The sequence below is a fragment of the Rana temporaria genome, chromosome 1 (genome assembly GCF_905171775.1).
Source record: "Rana temporaria chromosome 1, aRanTem1.1, whole genome shotgun sequence".
In the NCBI taxonomy this organism is placed as follows: domain Eukaryota; kingdom Metazoa; phylum Chordata; class Amphibia; order Anura; family Ranidae; genus Rana; species Rana temporaria.
The window spans coordinates 60,637,126-60,653,547 of NC_053489.1; the positions used below are offsets into that span (position 1 = coordinate 60,637,126).

At 43.6% G+C, this 16,422-nt stretch overlaps 1 protein-coding gene across 1 annotated transcript in view; it reads right to left on the bottom strand.

Annotated features, from left to right (window-relative positions):
* Positions 1–16,422, bottom strand: part of GDNF (glial cell derived neurotrophic factor) — a 94,093-nt gene that overhangs the window by 34,692 nt on the left and 42,979 nt on the right. The window contains exon 2 of the mRNA XM_040338537.1: positions 15,624–15,854. Coding sequence (XP_040194471.1) covers positions 15,624–15,828 — 205 coding nt within the window. The 5' untranslated portion in view covers positions 15,829–15,854. The remainder of the gene's footprint in view (positions 1–15,623; positions 15,855–16,422) is intronic.

Sequence of the window (16,422 nt, forward strand, 5' to 3'; positions counted from 1 at the left end):
TAGGCCCCTTTCACATGGGGTAACTGTGCTCAGTGGAGTCCGCCAGCTCAGCGGGAGATCGCTCCGTTGATCTCTGCTGAGCCGGCGGATGACAGGTCTGTCTCTGCTCACTGAGCGGGGAGGGACCTGTCAGAGCCCCACTGAGCTCTATGGGAAGATTGGACGAAAACGGACAGCATGTCTGTTTTCATTAGATCTCATCCGATCTGATAAGCCAAGACGGATGACAGACATATCGCCATCCGTCTGTCTTGATTGGGTGACAGGCGGGTGTCAGCGTCCACATCTCCTTTGACACCCGCCTGCCCATAGGAGTCAATGGATGGCCCGTTCGGATCCGCCTGAAAAACGGACAGACGGATCTAAGCGGGCTTATCATGTGAAAGGGGCCTAATGATCAATGCATCCCAGTTAATACGAAGTGGTATCAAAATGTTTCGAGACTAGTTTTGTAACACGCAAACAGATGGCAGCAGCACAAGGCTGCACACACAGTCACAGGGAGCACTGGCCTTCATAAGCCAGTGTGCCAAAAGACAACGTACTGTGTACATTGGGAGCTGTGCAACTGGCGCTATTCTGACCATGTGTGGTACCACTTCTGCTATTTCATCATGGACAGCAAGTTAGAACAAAGAGCAAATGTGAAATTCTGTGTGAAAGTGGGCAAATCTGCCACAGACTTTTAACAATGATTCGAAGATCCAGGTCAAAATATCGTCATTTCGACACCATTGCAGAGATCCAGCGCCAATAGCAGAAGGTGCTTTACTCGCTTCGAAAAGACTTCCAGAACACTCTCCAGAAGTGGCAGGAACGCTGGGAGTGCTGTATTGCTGTGCAAGGGGACTATTTTGAAGGTGTCTAAATGTAGATTAAGTACTTTCTTGTAAACAGAGCTAGTCTCAAAACTTTTTGATACCACTTTGTATAATGTGAAGCAGAGGTGGCACACTGTGTAGCTCTTGTGGGTTCTGATGATAGACCACACTGCTCTTCTCACCCTCTGGTGCTATGGAGTGCTCGCTGTAGTGAAGCCATGTGCACTGAGAAAAAAAATTGCTGGTGTCATGAGATAATGCTTTCAATTTTATGCCATATAATTCTCCTTCTGGAATGTTTGTTTTATTTCTACAAAACAACTGATCTAGGACACAGTTTACAGCCAACATTAGAAAAGCCAATTTGTAACAATGGACTGGAAACAGTAATCATAACACAAAAGTTCAATCTGGGATTTTTCGTGTGGGGATTACGTATGCCTCATTGGATTCCATGATACCGTCCTCTTTTTCTGTCTGAAAAAAAAAAGTCAGTCTTTTTTAATTTTTGTGGTTGGATCTTGGCACCCATTAAGGTCTATTCTTCTATTAGGAAAGCCACGTCTACGTTACAAATACAAGTACAAGTCAAACATAAGCAAACTGCACCTGACTGCGTGACTAATCATTATCCTAAATCCTAATCCTATCCTAAATAAAGTGTTGACTGATTCAGGGCCAACTGCAGCCTTGCCCACATAAAATGAAGCTCAGCACTGAACGTGTAATAGGAGGCTGCAGTCCTGCACAGAAAATCACTGGCTGCAACAGATTATATGAAAAGAGACAAAAGAAAAAAAACGACCTCTTACCCCCTCTTCTGGGATACACAGCCGGTGCTCACCGCTCCTCCTCTTCTCCGAGTGCCCCCATAGCATACAAGCACGCTCCCGAGCTGGCCGTGTGCTTCCATAGACACATGGCCTCTTGCTATGGGGGCACTCGTGCGAGCATGCTCCCGAGCTGGACTATGTGCTTCCATACACACAGAACGTGGTTTAGCCTGACCCCCTGCTCCCTCCTCAAAGGGTTTGATTGATAGCGGCAGAAGCCAATGGCTCCCGCTCATGTCAGAGCTTCCTGTGAATACAAGAGGGAAAAGTGGCTATAGATGGGACAGCGCTGAACCGAGAGAAGACTCAGGAAACTGTTTAAGGAGGGGGCTGGGGGAGGTGCTATTGAAAGGTTTTTCCACCCTTACCCTAAGTGGTTTACAATGCACAAGGTTTTTTATACCTTAATGCATTATCTGTATTAGGCCCCGTACACACGACCGAGTTTCTCGGCAGAATTCAGCCAGAAACTCGGTTCAGAGCTGAATTCTGCCGAGAAACCCGGCCGTGTGTACACTTTCGGCCGAGGAAGCCGACGAGGACCTCGGCGAGGAAATAGAGAACATGTTCTCTATTTCCTCGTTGTTCTATGGGAGAACTCGGCCCGCCGAGCTCCTCGGCGGCTCCAGGACTGAACACGCCGAGGAACTCGATGTGTTTGGCACGTCGAGTTCTTCGGCCGTGTGTACGGGGCTTTAGGGTAAAAAAACTTTCAATATCTGCCCCCCCCCCCCCTAAACACTTACCTAGGCCCTCTTGATCCAGCGCTGTGCCCATCTGCAGCAGCTATTCTCCCCTCTAGAGAATGCATTAAGGCAAGAAATCTTTTGCTTTTAGAACCACTTTAACTGCCATTCTAAATACAGTATTAGCAGTTTACTTGAGACAGGGGTGCCCAACCTTTTGAAGAAAGAGGGCCACTTACGTGACTTGATATCCGGTCGCGGGCCACAATGAGCAAACTCTGCTTATGCAGAGGGGACAAGGACAGAGGGGACAAGGACACAGCCCACGCTACTCTATGGGTCCTCCAATCCACTCAGATGGAAGGGAACGATACGGATCCCCTTCTGTTTTTTTTTTTTATCCTAAAGCTGATATAATCTGCAGTTTAACATGTGGCGATATACTGACTGCAGAATTGCAGTGGTATGTCTTGATGCCATGCAAGACTGCACAGCAGTTACAAAGGTATCTTCGAATTTGCATATGTCAAACAATAAAATAAAAAAAGTAGACAACCCGTCTGAAGACATACCAGCCCATGGCTAATTGATTTTATACATCAAGGCACACAATCGAGATGAGTGCATTTGGCTTTCACAAGCTGAATCTTCAAACATTCACTTAACCACTCACTATAGGCAGAATATACATCAGGTCCCCCCCCCCAATAATGGAAGCCGATGTGAAGGACTAGCATGGGCTTCCTCCACATCGGTGACCACCAGTCATCTAATGGAACCTACCTTAAATCTGGCCATAAACAGATCGCATTTTGGCCAGTTCAGCAGGAACTGGACAAATTTTGATCCATCTATTGGAAACTGGTTGTACTGAAATCAATCTATTTTGCTTTTAGAGAATGCATTCTTGGCAATATTGAAGTGTTTTCACATTGAAGTTGAGGCAAAAAACACCCAAGTACACTCTAAAAAAGCTCATGTACTTTTTGGAGTGTAGGGCGACTCCAGGACAATTAGAAAGAATGGGATTCTGCATGTTGAGCATAGGGAAACAAGCTGAAAACATCTCCAATATGAATAGAATACGGTTATACAAGGGTGCCTCAGATTTCAAGTTTATTATAGGATAAAAAGGTAGGTCCACACCAGCCATCTGTCCATACTATACACAATTGGTTATGTAGTTACAGAGCCATATAGCAAGGATTTGCAGGGATCCTCCCGCTATCCTAAAATGAGGACTAAACTATTTGATTTTTGTTGGAAGTGTAACGTTAAAATAATTTCTCTTAAAGTGATTATAAAGCTTTTTTTTTTTTTTTTTAATAACAAACATGTCATACTTATCTCCACTCCTCGCAGATAACCCCCTAGGTCAGGGGTGTCAAACTAAATTTCATCGTGGGCCGCATCAGCATTATGATTGTCCTCAAAGGGGCCGGTTGTATCTGTAAGATTAGATGTCCAGCGCATCCCCTCCCCTTACATTAGATGTCAAGAGCCACCCCACCATCAAAAGTTGAGTCGCCCACTCTCCCTTACATCACAGTGCACCTTATGCTGCTGGCAAGAAGCTGGATGCATTGCTTGAAAGCAGAAAGTAAGGGTCTGAAGGAGGACCAGAGGAGGGCTGGGGCTCTCCTGCAGCTGCAGGAGAGGTGCGAGGGCCACATGAAATGGCCTGGAAGGCCAGATTTGGCCCGCGGGCCTTGTGTTTGACACCTGTGCCCTAATAGAAGCGCTCTCTCGGGGGGGTTACCGTGCGGGCACGCTCCTGAGTCATTAATTTGGCGTCTATATCCAATCAAAAGTCGGGACCCCATGGAGCGAGGGACAGCACATCACCGCCGGGTGAATTCCAGGGCTTGGGTAAGTAAAAAGGGGGGGGGGGTTTGCTGGGGGGGCTGGTGACTGCCAGAAGTTTTTTCACCTTAAAGCATAGGATGCAAAGTGAAAAAACACAAGGGTTTACAACCCCTTTAAGAAAGCATGGTGTGACTTGCAGTGCTTTAGAGGAAAGGCCTTTGGGTTCCATATGGCCCTCCTTGAGCTAAGTTGACTAGTAAGCCAGTTTGGAGAATAGGTAGGTGTCTCAAACAAGTAAAAAAACAACAACAACAGTATATTAATGGCTGGAGTTCCACCACATCATATTGGTGGCACACAAGGTAGAACACATTGACTCTTCTGTTCTTCTACATCTGCTTTTCACTTATACATGAAAGCAGCCAACAAGTGTTTTTTATTTGCTGTAATTTTAGGTTCATGTTCCTGTGTGCGCAAGATGCCTTCTGAAAACAACACGACCAGTTCCTCTCTGTTTTTTTATCTGCCATGTATCATAATTCTTTCACCATGCAATGGAATTCCTCTAACGTGATTACATTACACTGTCCACGCACACACCTATCCTTCTGTATCCAGATCATTTTACCCTGAAGGTAATGGTCAAGAAGGATACCCCCTGGAAGTCCTATTGTTTTAAGTCATGAGAAAAGCTCTAACCAGTAAATGCACATAAGGATCGGATTGAGTGGGGGATGATCAACCTTAGGGCGTACGCGATAAAGCAATGTAGAAAAGTATTTAGGGGTTGTTCACTAATGGCAGGATGATGTACACTGTACTTTACCACAGCAACCAATTCAAGCACAGTTTAGAAAGGAGTTCAGAAACTCAGAAAGGTTCTGATTTGATGCTATAGCTTACAAGACTTAGGGGTTGGATCTTATAAAACTGAAAATTAGAGAAATCTGGTGCATGGTAGCCAATCAGCTTTTAACTTCAGCTTTTTCAATTACCGTATTTATCGGCGTATACCGCGCACTATTTTGCCCTGAAAATCAGGGCAAAATCGTGGGTGCGAGTTATACGCCGATACCCGCTTTCCCGCCACGAGTTTGAATACTGCGCCGGCATATACCGAGCGCAGTACACTCGTGAATCTTCGGGCAGTCTCGGCGCCTCTCGCACTGACGTCCTGAGCGTACAGGACATCAGCGCGACAGTTGCCGAGCCTGCCCGAAGATTCACGAGTGTACTGCGCGCGGTATATGCCGGCGCAGTATTCAAACTCGTGGCGGGAAACGAGCGGGGAGGACGCGAGGATGCCGCGAGGACGCCGCAGAAGGACGCCGGACCCGCTGAAGAGGACACCCGACCCGCCGAAGATTACACCCGACCCGCCGAAGACGGACGCCGGACCCGCCGAAGAGGACACCCGAAGCCGCAGAAGGACGCCGGACCCGCCGAAGAGGACACCCAAAGCCGCAGAAGGACGCCGGACCCGACGAGGCCGCCGATGGATGCCGCGCAAGACACCAAAACTGTAAGTACAAAAAAACGAAAAAACTTTTTTTCCACAGGATTGGGGGCCACTTCAGGGGTGCACGGTATACGCGGGAGCGCGTTATACCGCGATAAATACGGTAAGCTTTGACAAAAAAAAAAAAAGGAGCTGATTGGTTTCTATGCAGAGCTGCACCAGATTTTGCACTCTTCAGTTTTAGTAAATCAACCCCTTAGTGACAACCTATCCTAACATGGCTCTTCTTGTTATTTGTGTTTATCAATAGGCCATTACAATACAATTACAATACAATAACCACACCAGCTACCTTTAGTGTTGCAGATAAAAGATTTAGAAGAATGTGAAAACTAAAAAAAAAAAAAAAAGATACACAAAACTACTATGGCCCAGATTCACAGAGAGCGGGCGCACATTACGCCGCCGTAGCGCAAATAATATACGCTACGCAGATGCAGCACAGCGAGGCAAGCATGGAATTCACAAAGCCAGTGCTGTCAAAACTGCGCTGGGTTTCGTAGGCGTAAGTCGGCGTAATGTTTCCTTTCAGCTGCAGAGCAATTGATACGATCAACTGCCTCTTGAGCTGTCATTCAGGTCTCCCTATTGGGATCAGATGGGCTAGCAATGAACTTTGCCTGCAATCGGCACACCAGCTGCGCAGCCTGTTCTTTCTGTACAATCGTTTTAGTCTTAATGCCTGTAACCTCGGTAATAAGGATACCTCTTAAGAATGCTTTAAAAGCATCCCAAGCAGTGTTTAAATTGGGGTGGGCTGCATGGCGCAGCCAGAACTCAGAAATTTCAGCAGCTATCCTTTTGTGAGAGGTAAATAGGTTTAGTTAGAAGGCGTTTAGTTTCCACGGGGCCCTTGGCAAAGTCATGGCAGGTTTAGAGTTCAAATAGACCAATAAGGGAGAAGGATCAGATATGCCCCTAACCAAATGTTGCATGTCCTGTAATAAGTGGAACGTTTGGGGGGTGCATAAACATAGATCAATCCTAGAAATCTGTCCTTATCACAAGCATGCAGGCAAGAGTGTGTGCTTAGTGAAGAATACCTGATTCCCCTCCTAAGACTCCTGGGATGTATAATATAATTTGCCTGGGCCTGAAAACCAGAAAGTAACCAGAGAAAGAAAAAGTTTAACACAAGATATACCGGTACTTTCCTATTTACTAAGGCTAGCCTCATAAGGAATAAAATAGCCAGTGTTGATTGAGAGAGTAAAGTTCCGAGTGAAGTTCCGCTTTAAGAAACCTCTGTGAACAGAGAAGGACTGGACCATTGAATTTTATTATAACAGCACACCTTCCTTAACAAGGTTTTTTTTTAAAATCAGCACTCATTGGGGTAGATTCAGGTAGGGGCGCGCACTACTACGGATGCGCAGCGTACCGTTTTTACGCTACGCCTCCGTAAATTACTTGAGCTACGCTTCATTCACGAAGCATTTGCTCCCTAATTTGCGGGGACGTTTCGCAAAAGTGGCCGGCGTAAGCGCGCGTAATTTAAATGATACCGTAGGGGGCGTTGATCATTCAAATTAGGCGCGTTCCCGCGCCGAACGTACTGCGCATGCTCCGTCGGGAAAATTTCCCGACGTGCATTGCGGTAAATGACGTCGCAAGGACGTCATTTGCTTCGACGTGAACATAAACGGCGTCCAGCGCCATTCACGATTCACTTATGCAAACGACGTAAATTTTGAAAATCGCGACGCGGGAACGACGTGTATACTTACCATTGGCTGCGCCTCCTAATAGCAGGAGCAGCCTTACGCAGAAATCGACAAACGCAAACAGCGTAAAACTTGAACGCCGGGCGCGCGTACGTTTGTGAATCGGCGTGAGTATGCAATTTGCATACTCTACGCTGACCACTACGGGAACGCCACCTAGCGGCCATCGTAAGAATGCAGCCTAAGATACGACGGCATAAGAGCCTTATGCCAGTCATATCTTAGGCTATAGTCGGCGTATCGAGCTTTCTGAATACAGAAAGTCGATACGCCGGCGCTACTTAGCAATTACGCTGCGTATCTATGGATACGCAGGCGTAATTGCTACCTGAATCTACCCCATTGTTATCACACAGCAACTAACCAAATTTAAACCTTCATTAGAAATCTGACTTTTGTGATACAGTACAAATTAACCTGTAAGGTACAGTGAGGGGCAAAGAGTACTGCCCATAGCATCCAATCCGATTCCAGTTTCCACGTTCAGTGAAAGTAAAAAATAAAAGAAATAATAAATAAAATAAAAATGAGTGGCAAGGTATGATTTGCTCCGGTTCGTAATGTCACAATTTTATTTATGTACAGGATGTCAACTGTGATCCACATTAAAAGACACCATACAGGAACACCATTTAGATCTGGTTCTATATATAGCCATAGGTCAGGGTGTATTAGGACCATTAGTTCATGCCATCTACAACTAGAGCAATGCCACTGGTAAGCTGCCACTACAAGTTAAGAAGACCAGATATCAATTCTGACCAGGAGCACTTCTAGGCCTATAATAGCCACCTATTATCTGTCATTACTACGAGCTCAGACATCAGTGTGTGATCCTACATTATAGGGGTAGAGCGGCCGAAGCGGGCTATAGTCAGATAAAATCTAGCCTTTATCTATCTTCAGAGACAAGATCTGAAGTTGAGTGCTCATTTGTTGCCCCCATGTCAATGTTTCCCTCGTATGGTTTGTTCTTTTGACCTTCATTAACAGGTTGGGAAGTTCATCCAGCAATATCTATCAAACACTGGAAAACGCAGTGGGAGCACTGTAACTGCAGGGAATAAAACATCTGGGCAACAGCTGTACAGATCTCCAGATGTTCATACAGGGATGTGTGCAGCTCATGGAGCTTCACCTTTGCCATACAGCAGTCACACCTACTGCTGCTCCCATTCTGCTTCTAACCTGTGCATGGCATCTACTCATCAGACATGTCCGTCAAAACAAGCATATTATAGAAAACCAATACTAAGACAATGTGCTGGCATTTAGGCTGATCAAAAGGCTTCTAGACTAAGGGGGTTATTTACTAAAGGGAAATCCACTTTGCACTACAAGTGCACTTGGAATGGCAGTTGCTGTAGATCTGGGGGGGGGGGGGGGGGGGACATACAAGGAAAAAAAAAAAAAACATTTTAGCTTGCACATGATTGGATGATAAAATCAGCAGAGCTTCCCCTCATTTCAGATCTGCCCCTTAGATTTACAGCGACTGCACTTCGCACTTTGTAGTACAAAGTAATTTGCCTTTCGTAAATAACCCCCTTTGTGTCAATGACCTGGAAGTAGATCAAGAGTTCTCACTTTACTAAAGTAATTTGCTACATGATTGTTTGAGGTCAGCTACTCAGTATAGTGAGAGCACAGGCAGTAAGGTAACAAGCATTTTAAGATGTTTAACAAATCATCCCCCTATCAGACTTTGTAAAAGTTTTTCTAAGACCCTGTCAGGTGTAGGTTTCCAAAGTAGCATTTAATCACTTAAGCCCCGGACCAATATGCTGCCTAAAGACCCAAGGGGTTTTTACAGTTCGGGACTGCGTCGCTTTAACAGACAATTGCGCGGTCGTGCGACGTGGCTCCCAAACAAAATTGGCGTCCTTTTTTCCCCACAAATAGAGCTTTCTTTTGGTGGTATTTGATCACCTCTGCAGTTTTTATTTTTTGCGCTATAAACAAAAATAGAGCGACAATTTTGAAAAAAAATGCAATATTTTTTACTTTTTGCTGTAATAAATATCCCCCAAAAACATATATAAAATTTTTTTTTCTCAGTTTAGGCCGATACGTATTCTTCTACCTATTTTTGGTAAAAAAAATCGCAATAATCGTTTATCGGTTGGTTTGCGCAACATTTATAGCGTTTACAAAATAGGGGATAGTTTTTTTGCATTTTTATTTTTTTTATTTTTTTTACTACTAATGGCGTCGATCAGCGATTTTTTTCGTGACTGCGACATTATGGCGGACACTTCGGACAATTTTGACACATTTTTGGGACCATTGTCATTTTCACAGCAAAAAATGCATTTAAATTGCATTGTTTATTGTGAAAATGACAGTTGCAGTTTGGGAGTTAAACACAGGGGGCGCTGTAACATTTAGGGATCACTGTGTATGTGTTTACTAGTGTAGGGGTGTGTGGCTGTAGGAATGACGTCATCGATCGAGTCTCCCCTATAAAGGGGATCACCCGATCGATGCGCCACCACAGTGAAGCACGGGGAAGCCGTGTTTACACACGGCTCTCCCCGTTCTTCAGCTCCGGGGAGCGATCGCGACGGAGCGGCTATAAACAAATAGCCGCGCCGTTGTCCCGGATCGCTCCCCGAGCGGACCCGACCTCCGCATGTACCGGGGGGGGGGGGTCCCGATCGGACCCCCCACCCATGTCTAGGCAGGCACGTACAGGTACGTGATTGTGCCTGTCCGTGCCATTCTGCCGATGTAAATGTACATGAGGAGGTCGGGAAGTGGTTAAACTTTTTTTTTCCAGAGGAAACCCTAAAATAATTTTCAGGTCTCTGGAAACCCTCACTAAAACCAATTTGTTGGGAGGGTCAAATAGCAAAAAATGCTCTTTACATTGGTGGTCGGTAGAAAGAATACAATCCTGTTTCACATGGGCAGAGCGATAGGCTCCGCCTGTCAGTTTTTTAGGTGGACCCAATCAGACAATCGATTATGGAGCAGAGGATATCAGACGTGTCCGTTTACACCCGCCGACATCCGTGCTGATCCTGTCCAGTAAAAAACAGATAGATGGGGGATCCATTACCCATCCATCGGGTGGAACGGATGACAGTTGAATAGAAATGGACTGGTGGTCTGTTTCCATTCGATCACCCATAGAGGAAAACAAGCTTTGTCCATCTCCTTTCTGTATAAGCGGAGCAGACATGGACCTGTAATCCGCCAGCAGGGATCAGCAAACAGATTAACCGCTCAGCAGGTGGATCTGCCTTACAGACCACTACAATGATAAACCGTGTCATCCTGCTGGCACTGCCAAGTGGCATTTGCTCTGGAACTATGCAGGCACCAGCAGATGGTAGGTCAATCAGCCACAGCTCAAGTAACTCCTAGCAACCTCAGGAGGAACCTTTGGTACCCTGATTGAGAATAGCTCCTCTAAAGTTTTAAAAACATTACTTTTATGTGCAGTAAAACACTATACACTCACCTCTCCAGTGGCTCATTTCTCCAACTTGGCAGTGGCAGTCTCAGACACTTTCAGGAGTATCAGATGCCTGCATCTCCCACCTGGGCACTTGTCCCTTCCTCCAAACCCCTATGTCACCACTAAATTCTGAAGTTAAATAGTGGAACAAACCACAGGAAATACCCACATTTACTTTCCAAAAACCCTCACCGAAGGAATTTGTGTCCTCCCTATACATTGGTCAGTACCTACAGCTAAATAAAACAATCAATACCTGTGAAAATACATTCCGCCCAACATTCATGGTAAACTCCAAATAGTTGGAAGCTTGTCCCACATAGTATGTCAGGTTGAAAATACTCCCCCATCCATTAAGTTCAACAAAAAACATACTCAAAAAGCATCCACAGACCCCTAAAGCCACAGTTGATCCAAAGGAAGGCAAATACCCTTATACTGTATTATGTTATTTTACTCCAACAGGGGAAAAATAATAATCTTTCTGGTATCCAAAGGCAATCCAATCCAATATTCTACAATGTTTTTACCTATAAATACAGTACCAGTAGCTATTTGTATTGTATGCATTTAGAGACACAACCAGCACCTTATTAAAACCATCAACGTAAGCCAGAATAGGTTCCTGTGAAAAAACATTGTTCATTTTGATACCCTTTTTCTTCCTGTTGCAAATGGTGTGTTATTTTGTCTCTACAGACTATTTATATATTTTTTGTGGAGGAATACATTAATTCAATGAGAGCCGGTTCACACAGGGGCAACCCGACTTACAGCGCGACTTTGCAAGGCAACTTCAGCGCGACTTGGAGCAACTTACAACGTGACTTAAAGTTGCCTCCAGGACAGACGACTTTGGCTGTGGCCAATCACAGAATAATCAGCTCTGTGGGAGGGAGGGGTTTGCCTGAGTAAACTATTTTCTCTTCCTGTAAAGTTGCTTCAGTTAAGACAGTGATCCGACTTTGGAGGCAACTTCCATTGAAATCTACGGGTACAAGTTGCCTAGAAGTCGCCTTGAAGTAGTACAGGAACCTTTTCTGAAGTCAGAGCGACTTCAGTAGTGTACATTAAGATGGCTCTTATTCACTTCAATTGAATTTCTCATGTCGCGCTACTTGGGGCGACACAAGTCAGATCCCAAGTCGTGGTAGTGTGGACTGGCATTAATCTTTTCTCAATTCTTTTACTGCCATTTATTGAAAATTTTCAACAAAACAAGATAGGTAAAACTGGTACAACGAAGTGTAAACAAAGTATCAATACACTTTGTACAAATATTTCTCCCCAAATGAAAAATAAGAGTGGCAATAGCCTTAGGCCCCTTTCATATGGGCTTTCCGATCAGGTCTACCAGTCAGTTTTTAAGGCGGACCTTATGGGACACTCCATTGATCCCTATGGTGCAGTGTATGTTGTCAGTGACATGTCTGCTGACATCCACCGCTATCCGATCCGTGAAATACAGATGGATGCAAACCATATTTTCCATCTGTCTGGTGTATCAGATCGGATGAATACGGACAGGCAGTCCGTTTTAATCCGATCTCTCCATAGAGGAGAGTGGGGCTCTGACAGGTCCGTCTCTGCACAGTGAGGGGAGACAGATCTGTCATCCGTCTGCTCAGCGGATGAAATAAACGGCCATGGCCTATGCTGTTCATCCAGAGACTACAGGCACAGACTACAGGAGCTCAACAAACAGGGAAGGAAGCAAGTAAAGAGAAGCAGCAAGAGGAGAAGGGAAGGAGAAAGGAGGTAATAGGGCACCCCAGGGGTTTTAGGCTGTACCACATTGAAACTTCAAATTTCTAGGAGACAGAAGGTCATTTGAGAAGGCAGGAAGTGGTCTATCAAGGATTGCCAAGTCTGTTGAATTTGTCGAACTTGTCCTTAAGGATCGCCGTCAATCTTTCGTTAATGACAAGGTTGAAGACTGGTATAGTTACCAAAAGCTACCCTAACATTATGTATTTTATAAAGCCTAAAACATATTTCTAGTCTTTTTGAATTCCGTGCAAAGGCCCACCAATATTATCTCCCCTTGGGGAGCTATCTAAACTTCTTTCAACAGTAAGGCCTGTGGGGGTCACACAAATGTATAGACATTGTATCAGACGCTAACCAGATGGGGGCACTGTAAGTGCAATGAGTGGGCCTCCACTCATAGGATAGGAAACTCTTTATGTAATAGTCATAGGATAGAGGGGAGGTAGCTTACTTTAGTTAGACATTGCATGTCTGATTAAGAAAACACCATTGACGTGGCGCAACACTCAGTCATAGAAGGAAATTAAATATTGAGGTTTTTTTTATTAAAAAAAATGAACTACAGACATCTTTCCAGCATAATTGGCCTTGCTTTTAAACAGGAAAGTCAATTTAATGTTTACTTCACTCTGTGCTGTTCTAAATGTTGTATGTGTAGTTCTAGCCTTGTACACCAAATTCCTCATTGTAATTGAACAAAAAGGGCATCAAAGGCCTTTGCATTGGCTCTGTTATACTACTTATTATATCATAGTAGAGATGCCAGAGGCTAATCCAGAGCTACTCCATTTGTGCAGAGTAAGGAATATGACATGAAAGTGCCGAGGTCAAAGCCTTCTTCTTTGAGATTGATAAAGACTTCTTTCTTCGACTCTTTTCACAGATTCTTAGTGTGAAAAAAGACACAGGGTTCCCCTTCCCATGGCTGCAAAGACAGAAGGAAACCGACACTGCTAACAGTATCACCTGGCCTCCCAACCAAAAAAAAGAGATTAGATAACCAGGTCTCTGTCCTGTCCACCCTCATTTAGACCCACTTAATCTAACACAATAGGAAGGGGTCAATACCAAGCAAGAGCAGAAACCTGAAGCCTATAAAGAGGAGACACATCTCTGCTGTATGAACCAATCAGATTCAGTTTTCAGCCATGCTAAAGGATGTTTTTGGTAGCCGCAATAAGACAGACAGTCAGACAAACTTTGTACCAATAACTTCCATTTTTTTTTGGTAGCCAGAATAAGATACAGTCAGACAAACGTACTGTACCAATAACTTCCATTTCAAAAGATTCACCTCCACGTCCCTTTTCTATTAGTAACACTATGGGACTACTATTTACTCTACATCACAGTAACTCCACAGTGCGACATGAATTTATAGTCCATTCATAAAATGTAGACTGTAGAGTATCTTAGCCTGTGTTATCTTGCAGAGTTATTTCTGTTCAGAAGCAAGTGAAGTGAAATACATATAAAAAAGATCAATGTGCCCTAAAAATGTTCAGTACTTTTTTATAGCAGCGGTGTGATTGTGATAGGCCATATTGTGGATTTATAAATGGACCTCTAGGTTACTGCACTGCCTAACAGGCACTAGAGTTTCACCACATTGCTCAGTACACTCCATAGTCTTATCAGCCTTGTCAAGCAGTAGTAGTACAAGGTATAGACCAGTGGTCTCCAAACTGCAGTCCACTGCATGCCTTTATCCGGATCTTGGAAATTCCTCTCAAAAATATGAAGCATTATTCCTCCCACTGATACAGACAAACTATTCTTTCCAGTGACACCAATGATGGGGCACTATTCCTCCCATTGACACCAATGATGGGGCACTATTCCCCCCACAGATACTGACATGGGGCACTATTCCTCTCACTAACACCAATGATGGGGCACTATTTTTCCCACAGATGCCGACAATGGGGCACTATTTCTCCCACAGATGCCGATGATGGGGCACTATTCCTTCCACTGACACCAACAATGATGCACTATTCCTCCCACAGATACTAACAATGGGACACTATTTATTCCACTAAAACCAACAATAAGTCATTATTCCTATCACTATTACCCATTATTGGGCACTATCCTTCCTTCTACTAACTACAGGCCCTATGTATTTTTTTTTACTCCCACTGACTACAGTTTGGCCCCCTAAAGTCTGAAGGACGGTAAACTGACCCTTTGTTTAAAAAGTTTGGAGACCCCTGGTATAGACCATAGGTACGTACATTTGTAGTACAGTCACAATATATATGAATCATGGAATATTACAGTTACATAGAAAATTATCAATAACTGCAAACATTTCTATTTTCTTTTCAAAATTCTCATTACAAACAAAATAACTGCCTTATACTTTATGAACTAATACCAGCGTTATCTGTTGTGAATATCAAAGTAGTGTGAGGCATAGCAATATCCTAGGGATCTGTCCTTTAGTATGTAAGGCTGATTCAGAATCCACCATTCTCAACAGGCCAACAAACGGATGGGAATTAGAATAAATCTAATTTACCTAGAAAGCCTTCTACTTTAACCGTATTGTACCAAGAAGTATATTTAAATATAATCATTAAATTAATGTAAATTCTGTCGTAAGAAAATTAGATCACATCTGAAAGAATTTTTGAGTACAATTTGAGAAAATATATTTTTAGAAAAAAGTATTAATCTAATTTTCCACACCACCCTTTGCAGAAAAGTAAAATAAGCAGCAATTAGATTTATCAAATTAGTTTACCCAGGTCTTGCTTGTGCCCCAGGCTGCAAGGAAACACTAGATATGGAGGGCTGTGGGAGAAGTCATAATAGGGTCAAGAAGTTCCAGAATCACCAACTCGGCATCCAGAGTCAAATAATTTAAAGAAAAAAACAAGAAACAAACCAAAAGCTTAAATCTATTAAAACCCGTTCTATAAGAACTCATAATGTGGAGTCTTGCAGTACAGTTTTGGTTATGTGATATGATAACAGAATGAAAATCCATACTTACAAAGGTTTTGCACATCTTGCTGGCCGTTTACGGCAGTTGGAAGCTCAGGAACTACTTCGTACATTCCCAAAGCCGTGTCCTCGTCCTCCAGCTGGGACTCTTGACTAAATCTCTTTTTACCAGCTAACCAGTGTGAGGGCAATGGAGTGTTGGACACGGAGCTCGACAGCAAAATGCAGACAGCCAGAACAGCCCATAACTTCATCTTAGAAAGACTTCCAAGAAAGGGACCTTACAGGGAACAAAAAACAGTAAACAATATTTCAAAGGAATTCAAATGAGTTTCTTATTTATATTAGGTTTGTTACTCTTCATGTATAATAAGAGGTTGACATTGATGGATTGGAATGGTTGGTTAGGCAGATGGACTTTATGGGCACAACACAACTAGATAAAAATTTACGTTTTATAAAAAATTGACAATACAGTAAAAAAAATTACACAATTGAAAGGAATAACATGACACAACTATTCATAACAGAAACACTGAACAACAAATAACACACCACCTAACAACCCATAAAAAGGAATATTGTACTGGATTGAATGACACAAGGTCACCTCCTACAGTACAGTAGTAGATAGTAATAGGGCAGTTATTGATAAGGCGGTGTGTCGTAAGTTGCTCAAATCTTAACTCGGCATGTTGTGCGAATTAGATCGCTTCCTCAGGAGTTTTGAAACATAATAAATCGATAAAAATTAGAACACAACAGAGGATGCGGTCAGTACAGAAGCCGAAATTAGCATGAATTATTCCTCAGACTGATTTGGAAAGCCAGTGGGACAAGATGAAAAA